Consider the following 15,074-nt stretch of genomic DNA (forward strand, 5'->3'; position numbering starts at 1 on the left):
GATGAATTGTTTTCTCCCCCGGGGTGGGTGAGGACTTAATTGCACTCTGTCTCCATTTGCATTCACCTTAACTGTGATTGAAGCACCTCAAAGTTAAGGTCCTTTTCATGCGATGTTTCTCATTTTTTGTATAGGTGTGTTTGAGTGTGGAATGCCAACAGAAGAAAATGTTTGATCCTGATCTGCCGGTGTTTTGAAGTTGTGGAGGGGCTCCACTGTTTCTGTTTGAAATTTAAATTTCTTTTTCTCTTTCTCTACCTGCACAACCATCTATCTATCCATCTTTCCTCCAGCATGCGGAGACAGAGCCTGGGTCGCTCCACACGTTCTGTGTGCCTGGTTCTGGCATGTCTTTCCCTCGCTCTCCACCTCCTCCTGGCATTTTTATGTCTTTCCGTCCTCCAGACAGCCTGTGTCCTTCCCCCATCATCCTCCTCCTCCTCTTCTTCCTCGCCCTCCTCGTTCTCCATTCCTGGGACAGATGCCCAGCACCGTCAGTCCGTCTCCCACTCCTCCTCTTCTTTGTCTGCCTTCTCTTCGCACAAGCTGCCCACAGGTGCCCAAAATGGAGAGCATCACACAGAGGATGCCAACATGCAGCACCATAAAGGGAAAGCCTTCCTCAGTGACGTCACTGAGAAGGAAAACGATCTGATTGGAGCCAAGATGGTTTACAAAGTGGTTCAAAAGGGCAAAGGTCATTCCAAGCTGGAGGCTCTATTCAATCACCCGCTGTATAACCTGCCACGCCCTGAGCTGCAAGAAGATGACTGGCTGTTGAGGGTGAAGGGAGATGAAGATGACAGCGATACAGAAAATGAAGAGGAGGAGAGGGAAGAAGAAGACAGGGAAGAAAGCGCCACTAATGACAGAGAATGGTGAGTGAGATTGGAAAAAGAGCAGAGAAAATAGTCCGATGTGTTATATCAAGTAAAGAAAAGGTCTTGGCAGGACACCTTTTGAAGTTTTGACTTATCAACCAGCTGGTTTACACCAACACTAATCCTGTACTAATTCAGCATGACTGCTAAAGTGCCGCATTATGTGGGACTAACACAATGACTCTCATTGTAGCAACTTGAATATACGTCACAAAGTTTTCCCTTACAGTGGGTTTTATATTTCACAGCCACACTAAACACATTGTTTCACTTAGTTTTAAAAAGATGGGTTATGGGCACTTTGAAAAATTACAGAAAAGTCAGTTTTGACACATTTGTCAACCAATTCAGCAACACCCCCTCCTTTATTATTTTTGATGGAAAATATGTCTCTATTATTAGAGCAAACGGTGCGCCGAAAAGTTGCATACGCCTTATTTCCTCCTTGAATGACCAAGGTTAAACACAATTTTTTATTTAAACCACGATAGAAATGCAAAATGAACACCAACACAAGACTGCTTTGATACCTGAACAGCAAGCCAAATGTGTTAAAAGGCACTTTTCAAGCTGTTTTCATGAACCTCATTCAAGTAAATGGGAAGCAAAATAAAAGGAAAATGTCAGAAAAACCTCAGAACTTGTGATCTTGGCAACTGTAATTTTGTTTTGCATGGTATTTAAGCGCCATTCACCCATTGATTTAAATCTATGTAAAGTACTGCTCAAAAGGATCTATGTGTTTCAGTTTGACTATTGTTTCACTGGCCCGTTCTGCCTCATCCTCACCTCCATCTCGCCCTCTAAAGGCGCAGTGCCAGTGAGGAGGACGGCTATGACAAAGCTGCATGGACGAGTGACTCTGAAACCCACCCTCCCTGGCTGCGGTTCCACCTGGGCATCTCTCGCTGGGAGCTGTACGACAGGAAGGACCCCAACCTGGCCGAGGTCACTCATTATCTGGCAACGCAACGCATCCTCAATGTCGGTGAGTCAGGGAGAAGGGCGGGGCTAAAAGGTGAGGAGAGAGAGAGAAAGAGAGAGAGAGAGAGAGCGCACAGGAGGGGAGGAGGGAGAGGGAGAGGTGTGGGGAAGAAAGGAGACGGTAAAAGAGGGTGCACTGCACAGAAAGAAGAGGATTACCTGGGATTTAATTTTTGTCTCCTTTTATCTTTCTGTTCCTCAAGTATCATTCAGGCAGAATTAGTGCTTATACTACCCAGTGGCATCTCACTAGTACATTTTTTATAGGCTGGAAAATGTACTGGAAACACATCATAAGTGAACGTCCTCTTACGGCTCCTCTTGGGAAGTGTATATGCAGAGGTGCCCAACCATTCATGTGAGAAGGAACAACTAATTATTATCTTTGATCATGTAACAAGTTACAGATGCACATATGTAAAGTTATCATGTTAATTCTGCTCTGGTGAAGGCCTTCAATAATCACAAGAAGTGGTCAAGAAAGTGTCTTGCTGGTTTAGTTGTACTCCATTGTACTGTCCAATGAAGCATATAAATAATCTTAACAAAAATAAGGCTTTTTAGGTTAAAACTTAAATCCATGAATGGTGGTGTATGGCAAAATTGGCACATTTGCATGTCTGCAGACTCTGGGAAATGTCAAAAGGATCAATCAGGTTACAGACAGATTAGTTTGTCCTACGTGGAAGATAATCTTTGGACAACCTGAGTGAAATAAACAATGCTAGTGTGCTTCAGCAAATAATGTACTCACATTACCTGGTCTGACAATGACATTTTCACATTGCTAGACATGAGATGCTCCCCAGTTTTTGCTGTAGTTCAAAAGTTCCACTTTTCAGCTTTAAGTTTTGCTTGAGAGAGTCAAAGGCAGCCAAGGAAGAATGCAGAATATGGGAGGCAGTTCTCACAAGCCAGCACACACACACGGTTCAAATGTTTATTCGCTTGACTGTCTTCTTCCGAGGGAGACTTTTGACCCTGTACTGCAGCCTCTGAAGGGCTGATAGACAGGATTACAGGGGGGCTTTTGCATGAAAATTACTATTGTTTACGCTTATAGATTCTGTATTAAGAAAGAATAATTCAGTGGTACACCTCCAATAAACGATTAAAAGTTTTTAGCCTTGTTCCATTTGCTACAAGACATATCAGGAGTGAAATAAGGATCACATTGGCTGAGTTTTCCCATTTTGAATCTGCAGATTACCAAGGACAAGACCAAAAAGACGGCCAGGTTTATGACATCAGAACCTAAGGAACCAATCCCATCAACTGCTTTCCATATCATTAGCATCAGCTCTGCTAATCTCTTGAGTGTTTCATTTTCAAAAGATCAACAAGACCATACCAAGACCAAGATACAAGCTAGCCGGTGTGCGAGCAGGCAGGGCAGTGGGCGGGGACTATTTGCATATTCATACCTCTGTGCATTCTTAATGAGGACAAGGTGTAGCATTACATTGAAGCCATTTTAAGGCATTAAGCAATGTGTTTTAATGGGGGAAAAAAAACAAGACTTTAAGTGGAATACTCACTTCCACAGTGCCTTTTTAGGTTCAACACATCTAAATTTGAACTGACCTCGTCTATTGTTCTTGCAGAATCAGGATCTATTCTTAGCATGATCACTCAGATTCCCCTGGGTGTAACGCGTCATTTCAACTCTAATCCCCTCATACAGTCAATGAGAGAGCCACAGGCGATAGAGAGCATGCACTGAGACGTCTGCACCGCAATTTACATTCAGAGCAATGAAGCACTGGGAGGCTTGCAGTCCCTCAGAGGGAAATCATTACACATCATACACATGATATAGTATACACACACAAAACATGGCAGACGCACACTGATGCAGGGAGGCATTTACATCCCACTCCCATTCAAACACACCCACAAAGAGACACTCACACACTCTCTGTTGAGACAGCCGGCATTACTGGGGATGAAAGGACTAACCCAGGAGGCTTCAGCACACTGTTTTATGACCCCCAAATCCCCTCTGTCTCACAGCAAAGGGTTTGAAGGAGCTGGAAATGCAAACAGAGAGGGAGCATGTAAGGACACAAGGCTGATTGTGAAGCCCTGTGTGTGTGTGTGTGTGTGTGTGTGTGTGTTGTTTAAGAAAGAGAGAGGGAGAAGGAGAGAGGAGGGAGAGAACATGGATGAGGGGTGTTCTGGGCAGTGCAGCTGGATTGGCTCAGTGGACATACAAAGTGCCCACTATGATTTCTATAGAAGTGAAAAAAAAAAAAAAAACAGAAATTCCATTACAATAACGTGTAAAAAAAAAAAAAAGAAAAAGAAAAAGAAAAAAAAGAAAGAAAAAGAAAAAAGATGATCACCTCCTCATGGCTTTGGTCAAAATCTGTAGACGCTTCAGAACACAGGAAAACAATAATTCCTTCTCAGAGGCAATGAAGAAAACAGCCATAAGCTTGTTGCATTCTAAATATACGCAGGCACACCCGCACGTACACACCCGCATGTACACACACACACACACACACACACAGATGGAAAGTGAAGTTCTTATAATTCCAAACAGAAGGCAGGCAAATGGGTAGAAGCAGCAAAAAAAAAAAAAAAAAAAAAAAAAACAATGGGTGTTTCATGACACGTCAGAAGCCAGATAATCGAACATCACAAATCTGCAGCTCACATGATCTTTTGTTCCAGGGTCATAGATAAAATCCTCCCACAGGCTCACAATATCTCAGTCACCCACACACACACACACACGCGTACATACACTCACGCATATGGGCACACACACAGATTCAGCCCCCAAACACACACACATACTAATAGGCACAAAAACCCAGGCACACAGGTACACACACGCAGATTTGGTTTTTGCTTCTCTCACAGACACCCCCACCCCATCTTCAGTGCAGCGTGCAATGAATAATGTATTGAAATTTGTGTTGAACGGTGCAGATTAAGGCGCACTAATCTGAGCTACAGGCCTTGTTTTTCCTATGTTATCCTCTCTCACCTCCTTTTTCTTAAATGCTTAACACTTTCCTCACCGTGATGCACATACACAGATCAGTTATTATTGGGCATTCTACTTTTGTCAAGTTGGTACAGCCATTACAATAGAAATATTATGAAGAGAGTAATGCATTACACATTGCTGAGTGTTTGCTTTAATGTTGGTGGTTTGTCCGTTCACAACATTTTCATGAATTTTCACTCACATAATGGAAATCCACATCATCAATGTTTTCTTAAAATAAAAAGTTAAATATTTAATGGTAAAACCACTTATAGAATTACTTCTCCTTCTTTAAAATCCCTGATGGGAGAAGAAGATAGTAAAGTTGAAAGAAAAAGAGGTGATGACGTGCAATGCAGGTGAGTCAAAATTAGCCATTGTAGCCCCCCCGAGTGGCAGAACACCCCCCCATCTGGCTCAAATCCACTTCAGTTTCATTATTTACAGATTTTTGCTCTTACAGGCCCAAATGTTCTGGAAGTTTGAAACTTTAGATGGAAAAAGTAGTTTGATTAATCTGTTTCTCTTTGGCCCGCTGCCTGCCGGGTCGGCTGGAGCAAGGTTGTTGGGACGGAAGAATGCAAATCTAGACTCACTTCTACTGTAGTTTTTGTCCAGTAAAATTCAAATTCATTTTATAGATTACAGTGGTGACCTCAAGTCATTTACAGCCTTTCAAAAGATTAATTTCCTTGTCCATGAGCCACCAGTGCAAAACTGATTTCGAACAGTGTGTGCTCCAGCTCTCTTGGTCACAATATTCAGAAATAGAGAGTGCAGAGGCAGCCAGTGGTTTAGCTATGCAATGGGTCCACCATGTGGAGAAACAGGCTAAATGCATAACAAGGATTGGAACACAATGCTGTACTCACATAAAATAGTTTACATTTCATTCAAAATGTAACATTAAAAAAAAAAATGAATCTAGTGTGCATGTGTGTTCACTTACGCACTTATGCATGTGTGAGACACTTTATTTTACAGCCTGCAAATTATGGAGTAACTGTTTTGTAATTATGGGGTAACAAAAGCAAACTCTGGGGAACTATGGGGTAATAATTTTGTAATTATGAGAGACTTATGAAATAGTTATGTAAGTAACTCCTTTATAATTCCTTTATAATTATATTGTTTTTACCCTTAAGTTCCCTAGAGTTTGTATACACATAATGCTCTTGTGCTTACATTTGCATGTTGGTTTATGACTGTTGTCCTGACTGTGTGTTTTATATATTATTCAGTTCAGAAGACAGGAGGCACCCAGCTCAAACTGCTCATGTCTTTCCCAAACTATGGCCAGGCTCTGCTCAAACCCATGAGGTAAAACCACACGGCTACTGACTGACTGATTAAATAATGGCAGGCAAACTGACGGAGACATAACTTTTGTGGGCTTGTTGACATTCAGGCTACCTAGCTGGATGTAATATTACCCATCACTGAAGTTTCCCATGAAAGAATGAAAAAAAAAAAAAAACATTCTGCTGCTGCACTGAATGTATGTCATCATAAAGCCACAGAAATTACATTTTCTATCAACTTTGTACGTGTGTGCGGTATTGTGTGCTTGTTTGTTGTGCAGACAGTCCAGAGATGCAGAGACCGACGTCAACCTCTTCTACTTCTCAGATTTTGAAAGACACAACGCTGAGATCGCTGCCTTTCACCTTGACAGGTACCAAAGGAGAGGGAAAGCTACACACCTCCCCTCTGCAGGCTAGAAAAACTGTTCTTATTTTTTTTCTACCAGCAGCCCGTGAATCTAACCCTATCAAAATGCTCCTGAGCAAGACAAAATGCCTCTTTTACATGCTTCCAGGGAACATCAGTATAATCTGTACCTGTAATTACATCTCAGAGGGATATAAGAAGAACCAAATTGAAATTACCTCTTGTGTAAGATGGAGATCAAAGCGCTCTTTGAATTCTAACACTGATTGCCTCTTTTGCTCTCTCCTGGGTCCTGTTACCTAAAGCCTTACCAGTGTTAAAAACATCAAAAATATCATCCTCTAATACAGTGCACTTGCAACATATTAAACACATCCAGCTCTGTCATCTGCATCATTTCCAAGTGGTGGTTGTATCACATATACCTTTGACACATTGCTATGAAAGGAGATCATGCATATTAAACTTTTTAACCAAATGAATGTGACAGTTAAATCAGAATTGAACTACAAGAAACCTAATTTCTCTGTTTTTCTCATCTTCCCTGCCTTTCCTCTAAACTCTCGCCCTCTTGAGTATATTCTTCCTGTTGTTCTCTGTCTCTTTCTGTTGCCATTGTACTTCTCTGTTGTTTGTCTTTGTCTCTATTCCCTTCTATCTTTCCTTCTCTTCGTCTCCTCTCAGATTGCTGGGTTTCAACAGGATCCCTCCAGTGGTTGGTCGACTCATCAATATGAGCACAGAGATCAAAGAGATCACCACCGACCGCAGGCTGTCTAGAACCTTCTTCACCTCTCCCGGTGTGTGTATGTGTATATGCATATCAGTATGCATCCACACATGTGTGCAATTTCCATTACACCCGCTCAGCTGAAACACACGTGCACTCCATGGCAACATAAAAGCCCTTGAGTCACAAAAGCAAGCAGCCATCCACTGAATCTGATCTGTTCTGATTCTGTCTAGTTGGGAACATGTGCTTCTACGGCCAGTGTGAGTACTACTGTTCAACAGAGCATCCGGTGTGTGGTCGGCCTCATGTGCTGGAGGTGTCCCTGGCCACCATGCTGCCGGACCTCAGCCTCGCTCCACGCAGGTCCTGGAGGTCACCGTGGAGGCGATCCTACAGTCGCACCAAACAGGCACAGTGAGTACACCGTCCATCTCCCTCTACCTCCCTGCCTCTTTTCGTCCTCTTTCATTCTAACATGATGCTGTAAGTTGTGCAAAAGTTCTGTTGATAGAAAATAAAACAAGCCTTAACCTTAGCCTCAAATGTGTGGCTGTGGCCTTCACACTCACCAGACCACAACCTGGTTGAACACCTATGGGAGATTTTGCAGCGATGTATTAGATAGTGCTCTCTGCCACCATCATCAACAAATAAGGGAAAATCCTCTGGAAGAAGGTGCTCCATCCCTCCAGTAGAGTTCGAGAAACAGTGATACTCAACTTATGGCCCGAGGGCCAAATATGGACTCCATATAAGGTACTAATACTCTTTACTCTGTGAGCCACACGGGGAGGACATCAACAACATGACGGACTGCATCACAGAATACATCAGGTTCTGTGAAAACACCACCATGCCAACCAGGACTGTACGCTGCTTCCCCAACAACAAACCATGGATCACCAGTGACCTGAAAGCGCTCCTTAACAAGAAGAAGAGGGCATTCAGGTCTGGAGACAGAGAGGAACTGAGGAGAGTGCAGCACGAACTCAGGGAGAAATTGAGGGGGTGCAAAGACAACTACAGGAGGAAGCTGGAGGCCAAACTTCAGCAGAACAATGTGAGGGATGTGTGGACTGGGATGAAGCAGATCACAGGATGTAAAGGGAAACAAAGGCAACCATCAGGCAGCCTGGAGAGAGCCAACGAGCTGAACGGTTTCTTCAACAGGTTCAGCTCACAGCCGTCTGTCTCCCTCACACATTCAGACCCCCACACGCCCCCACTGCATCCACCCCTCCCCCCTCTCCTCCCTGTGGTAAGTACTCCTGTGCAGCACCTCTCCTCCCCCTCCCCCTCTACCTCCTCCTCCACTGAAGACACCAGCACCCTCCCCCTCATGACTGTGACTACGGGCCAGGTTAGGAGACAGCTGGAGAAACTCCACCAGAGGAAGGCCGCAGAACCTGATGGTATCAGCCCCAGGATCCTGAGGATGTGTGCCAGCCAGCTGTCTTCTGTCATCCAACACCTCTACAACCTGAGCCTGAGTCAGGAGAGAGTCCCGGTGCTGTGGAAGACGTCCTGCCTGGTTCTTGTCCCAAAAAAGTCGACTCCATCGGACCTCAATGACTACCGACCAGTTGCCCTCACATCTCATCTGATGAAGGTGCTTGAGAGGCTGGTCTTGGCCCACCTGAGGCCGCAGGTGAAGGAGTTGCTAGACCCTCTACAGTTTGCCTACCAGCCCCATTTGGGAGTTGACGATGCCGTCATCTACCTGCTGCAACGAGCTCATATGCATCTGGATGGTGGTGGCAGCACTGTGAGAATCACATTCTTTGATTTCTCCAGTGCTTTTAACACCATCCAGCCACTGTTGCTGGGTGAGAAGCTGCGGGTGATGGGTGTCGACACCTCCATTGTCTCCTGGATTACTGACTACCTGACAGGCAGACCACAGTTTGTCCGTCTGGGCAGTGTTCTGTCTGACGCGGTGGTCAGTGATACAGGAGCTCCACAGGGGACTGTGCTGTCCCCTTAACTTTTCACCTTATACACCACAGACTTTCAGTACAACTCACAGTCATGCCATCTGCAGAAATTTTCTGATGACTCGGCTGTTGTTGGGTGTATAAGTGAGGGAAGGGAAGGGGAGTACAGAGCAGTGGTGGATAACTTTGTGGAGTGGGCTGGACGCAATCACCTGAGGCTGAATGTCAGCAAGACCAGAGAGATGGTGATTGACTTCAGGAAGAAGAGGACGGCTTCACAGTCACTGTGTATTCTGGGAGAGGATGTGGAGGAGGTGGAGGACTACAAGCACCCGGGCGTCAACATCAGCAACACACTGGACTGGAAATCCAACACCGAAGCTGTCTACAAGAAGGGGATGAGCAGACTCTACTTCCTGAGGAAGCTGAGATCCTTCAACGTGTGCAGCAAGATGCTGGAGATGTTCTATCAGTCTGTTGTGGCCAGCGTACTCTTTTTCGCCGTGGTTTGTTGGGGGAGCAGCATCGGAGCCAGTGACGCCAACAGACTCAACTGATCAGGAGGGCTGGCTCCATGATTGGCTGCAAACTGGACACTTTGGAGGCTGTGGTGGAGAGGAGGACACTGAACAAACTGTTATCCATCATGGATAACCCTGATCACCCTCTCCACCACACACTGGACAGACAGCAGAGCTCCTTCTCCAACAGACTGTTACAGCTCCGCTGTCGAAGGGACAGATACAGGAAATCATTCCTGCCACAAGCCATCACACTGTACAATAACTCACACCGGTCTGACAGAGACTCACAACTCTCTGCAGTATAGCTCTGTTTTTAACACTCCACTACCCAGCACCTTAAATTGTTTGTTTATTTATTATCCACTACTCAGCACCTTACTTACTTGTTTAGTTTATTTTATTTTATTATCCATCACTCATCACCTTAACTGTTATTTATTAGAAGTGGTGATTCCATGGGACCAAATCAAGTCGGACAATCGCCGAATCCCATTACCGGGTGTCGGGTTCTTCCACTTGGTTTCCTGGTTCCATGGTGTCAAGCTTACCCTGTGCCATACCATCTACTATCTGTATTTTTCATTTTTCATATTTATTATTTTCATCAGTATATCTTATATTTCTTACATTTCAACACTTAAACAAAACATCTCATATTTTCAGGCTACTTTATTGTAAAACATCTCATATTTTCAGGCTACTTTATTGTAAAACATCTCATATTCTCAGGCTACTTTATTGTATATACTTAGCCCTTATTGTCGTTAGTGTATATATTTCGCATTTTTAGTCTCTATTGTATATACTTTTAATTTTTAATTTTTTGTTTTTATTGATGATGCTGCTGTAACGTGTGAATTTCCCAGTCTGGGATCAATAAAGTATATCTATCTATCTATCTATCTATCTATCTATCTATCTATCTATCTAAGTTACCCACCGTCTCTCTAATTCAAAATTAAAATATATTTATTCACACTGTGATTTAAAAAAAAAAAAAAAAAAATATATATATATATATATATATATATATATATATATATATCCCATGGATGTTCTTGTGAAGTTGCATATTAGCCTGCAGCGATCTGTACAGTGTGCAGAAGCGGTGACACAAAAAGTTCATGTACACTTGACCAGCGCAGGGCTGCGGTGACTGGATTTGCCTCCTGGCAAAGATGAGTGAGGGCAGCAAATATTATGCAGAAATGAGGATAATTCTGATCCCATAAGTGTGTCTCAGAGCTTAAATATGCTTTTCATTCTGTCACTAGTAGGATCAGTTTATGTTTATATTTTTTGTTTATGAATCTTTCCAACATTTGAGTGATAGCATGATGGAAGAGGTTAATGTTGTATAAACTCTTCCAAATGTAACTAAAGCACTTAAAACTAAAATGCAGTTTTAGCTGTTAAATGCAGTAAAATATGTGATTTATCTGTCATATAGGCCAGCTGTCAATCTTTGAACCATATAAATTTAGTCAATAATTTCATTAATCGGTTAATTTGAAAATATAGTATTTCAAAGAAAGAGATGGGCCTGTAAATATTAATTTCTTCTCCTTCTTCTTCTTAGTCTTTGTCTTCTTGTTCATCTTCTTCTTCTTATTATGATTATTGTTATTTGATAGATATTGTTAACATTTGGTATTTAACTACCCCCTGGCCTCCTGTCATTTTGCAGAAGTGGCCCCCAGGCAAAGCCAGTTGAGTATCCCTGGTCTTTGCCAAGGTGTACTGAGGCTGTTCTGGCAGCTCATGGTGGCCCAACTCCTAACTGAGAAAACTGATGTTGGTCTTTCATTTGTCACTCATATGTAGATGTGCTTTGTTTACCTAAATGCAATTCTGACATTGTTTACAATTGTTATCAGGGATATGAACTTCCTATGTGCACAGGAAGTGCTGAATCATAAATTAAGACAGAAACACAAAACTTGTTGTGAGAGTTCTGTTGAGAGAAAACTAGACTCACCAGTGTTGCATCTTCTGCAACTCTTGTTTTTCGGTTTCATTTGATATAAAGTGATCACAGACCAGTCATGTGATATGTTTTCTTTTAAATTTCAAACAGAACTCCTTTCACTGTCATTTGGGGCCACCAAATTACAATGTGCAGCTTCAGCCCGTAACCTTAACCTTGATGTGAAAGTCATAAGCCACAAGAATGTCGTTTTGCGACTCTAAATCACCAATTGATATTTGACTGATTGATTCGATCTTTTGTTAAATCTTGTAGTCTGTCACAAATCCAACAGCCAATCACGTTAACTGATGGGATGGTGCTTTGCGTATCATTAGTACCAGCAAGGCCGGTCATCGTGCAACAAGATCCACTTGAAATTACTGCTTCACATGAGCCATATTCGTGTAACTATAAGAGTCACTGAGGAAAAAAAAAACAAAAAAAAAAAAACATGGTTAGGTTATGAAATATGCCACAATATTCATGTTTTGCTATTGATATTTTTAGGGGCTTAATGAATAACGTGAGGCAGACTTTAACCCAAACCTTTACCAGCTTCAAACGGAGACACTTATATGGTAAAACAAATGACAAAGTATTACCAAATAGAGCTTCAATCACTTTTATTGTGCACTCCCTGTTCCTTTATGGCACATATTATTAGCGATGTGTTCCAATGTGCTTCACTTGGTGGCATTGTGCTGTTGTTCCCAGATGGGAGAAGGACCCGGCCTACTGTGACACAGTGAAACAGACGCCTCCCTACAACCAGGGCTCCAGACTGGTGGACGTCATAGACATGGCTATACTGGACTTCCTCATGAGTCAGTAGCTGCATTTAATACAGTACAGCACTCATTAATCTGTGGAAGAAGGTCACTTAAGGGGATGGAGCAGAGTGAGGGAGGCAATGCAATAGCTAACTGAAGCAGTTAAAGTCTTATTGGAGGCAAGCTGTGTATATAAAATCATGATCAAGAATATCCCTCCTCAGTACATCAGAAAAAAGCAGAATATTCCAGATATATTCAAGGCATGAATGTTAGTGATTAAAGATTAAAATTAGTGAAATCAAGATCTTAGAGTCTTAGGAATTATTAATGTTGGACTTCTTATTCAACCAATGTATTCCTGCTCAAGTATTTCTCCCTTTGCATTTGACTAAAAAAATCTAACATTATCTGACCTCTGTCATTTTTTACTGAAAGGCAACATGGACAGACATCACTATGAGACGTTTGAGAAGTTTGGGAACGAGACTTTCCTGCTGCATCTTGACAACGGGCGAGCGTAAGAATCTTTATCCCCACACCAGCTCATGCTCGTTACCTATTCCTCGCCAGTGTCTCAAAAGCAGGCAACACTGTAGTATTTTTCTCTCAGTGTTTCTTGTTTGAGCATGCAGCCAAAGCACAGCAAGAGCTCAGCAAGAACACTGCACAAAGTGGGACTTCACTATACCTACATCTGTATAATTTATCATGGTGGTTCAAGTTATACTTCATTTATGTCAGTTCTTCATGACTGAAATGTTGCTGGCTATGTTTTCTAGGTTTGGGCGTCACTCTCGGGATGAGCCCAGTATTCTAGCCCCCTTGCGACAGTGTTGCAGGTAAATAAACTAAAATAAAACGTCAAATTTCTAAGAAACACATTAAGTGGTAGATACCTGCACACCATGAAAAATTAAGGATGGGAAGAAGACATTATGTAGGCTATTAGTCTATTTCATTCCAAAATAGCAAAATATACACAACAAACATTTCATTCATCCAAAAAATCTTCAGTTTATGCAATAATAAGATCCAAAGCACACACATAACAACTGATAGAGGAACGTTACAAAAATGAGGCAAGACTTCTTATCATATTTTTGACAGTCTGTTAAAGTCGGTGATAATATACCCAGGCAAAGGAGATTAGGAGTTTGTGCTTGGCAGTAAAATCTCACAGGTAAAAAGTTCAAAGTCGAGCTTCTCTTTGAAACTTAATACGTGGTCTCATGCTCCACCCACCCTGCCAGGATCCGCCGCTCCACCCTGCTCCGTTTACAGCTCTTGTCCCACCCTGACTTCCGTCTGAGTGATGTGATGCGGGAGTCTCTGGCCCGGGACCCTCTGAAGAGAGTGGCCCCGCTCCTCTCCGAGCCACATCTCTCTGCTCTGGACCGCCGCCTGGCAACCGTCCTACAGGTGGTGAGAGACTGCCAGGATCACCATGACGACATCATCTACAATGACTTGGAGGCAGGGGCGTCGTAGTGGGGGGAAAAGTGGGACTGATTACCCAGGGCTGCAATGGGGGAGGGGGCCCTTGAAAGGCCTGAAATAAAAAGGTTTGCCTATTGGTCGGCTATACAAGGGCCCAATAAGATTTCTTTCATGGGGCCCAAAATCCCTGGCCGCACCCCTGCTTGGAGGGATATGACCAACATCCCAGTTGAGGGAGCTAAATATTTGCTTGATAAATCCTTGCACATGATTGTTTATTTTCTCAGAGATCACCGTGATTTATGTTTTGATTGCATCTATAAACTCATTTACATCCAGTTAATACAGAGCTTTCTGCCAACCTCGAGATGCCTGTACATGTGGATACCTGAACTGAGCCAGTGAAATGTTGATTTACTGATTTCACCAATTAAATCCACTTCAGTGATTAAAAGGAACATGGGTGATGGCAATGAGGGAGAAAGGCAAAAAAGGCATTAAAGACTATGTAAAGAAAGGCATTGCTTATCGCTGCATCACCAAGCCAGTTTAGTGTGTTGTGTTTGCTATTTTTTTTTTGTTTTTTTTTTGTTTTCAGCAGTCCATGGTTCCCACATCTTCTTTTCATATATTTATGTGAATTCATGAAAAAAAGAAAATGAAAAAAGAATCCAAACATTTATAAAACAAATCTAAATTTACTCCAAAAATATATAACAAAAAAGATTATTATTGAACACGTCACCAATCTAATATAATTTATTGTGATTTAAATCCTTCTTATTGTTTTTTTTTTTTTTTTGTTATTATTATTATTATTAAATAAATAAAATGAAATGCATGCGCAGGACAGAGGAAATCTCCCTTTGCCAAATCTTGTTTCTCCACACAGCCTTTTCAGTTGTCTTCAAACCTGAAATGGTGTCATACTCCTGACTTGAAGTAAGTTGCAGATTTGACAAACAAGTTCCAACCACCCAAAATTGTTCTTGTTGCAAAATGGGGCTCATTTGGGGACAGCTGTGCATTTGCAGTGCAGATAAAAAAAAGACCAAGAAGATATGAGGATTATTTTTCTGTGCTCAGATGCACAGATGCATCTAGTTTACCCGTGTGTTACACCCCGTTTCCAAGAGCTCCCACCACTCTGCAGGGGTGGTCTATGTT

The 15,074-nt window shown here is 42.4% G+C and overlaps 1 protein-coding gene across 1 annotated transcript; it reads left to right on the top strand.

Moving 5' to 3' along the window:
• The first annotated feature begins 294 nt into the window (after nucleotides 1-294).
• On the top strand, nucleotides 295-13,958 carry LOC115363073 (extracellular serine/threonine protein kinase FAM20C-like). The gene is made up of 11 exons (XM_030057146.1): nucleotides 295-501; nucleotides 601-878; nucleotides 1,691-1,869; nucleotides 6,108-6,186; nucleotides 6,449-6,541; nucleotides 7,222-7,337; nucleotides 7,504-7,684; nucleotides 12,412-12,521; nucleotides 12,906-12,987; nucleotides 13,250-13,309; nucleotides 13,721-13,958. The coding sequence occupies exons 1-11, from the start codon at nucleotides 295-297 to the stop codon at nucleotides 13,956-13,958; spliced, it is 1,623 nt and encodes a 540-aa protein (XP_029913006.1).
• The last annotated feature ends 1,116 nt before the right edge of the window (nucleotides 13,959-15,074 follow it).

This window comes from Myripristis murdjan, chromosome 8 (genome assembly GCF_902150065.1).
Source record: "Myripristis murdjan chromosome 8, fMyrMur1.1, whole genome shotgun sequence".
NCBI lineage: Eukaryota > Metazoa > Chordata > Actinopteri > Holocentriformes > Holocentridae > Myripristis > Myripristis murdjan.

Excerpts from the sequence above, each read along its gene's own strand:
- LOC115363073 (XM_030057146.1), top strand. The coding sequence starts at position 295 with ATGCGGAGACAGAGCCTGGGTCGCTCCACACGTTCTGTGTGCCTGGTT. Across the intron at positions 879-1,690 it reads GCCACTAATGACAGAGAATG|GCGCAGTGCCAGTGAGGAGG; the intron begins GTGAGTGAGATT and ends CGCCCTCTAAAG. Across the intron at positions 7,338-7,503 it reads AACCTTCTTCACCTCTCCCG|TTGGGAACATGTGCTTCTAC; the intron begins GTGTGTGTATGT and ends GATTCTGTCTAG.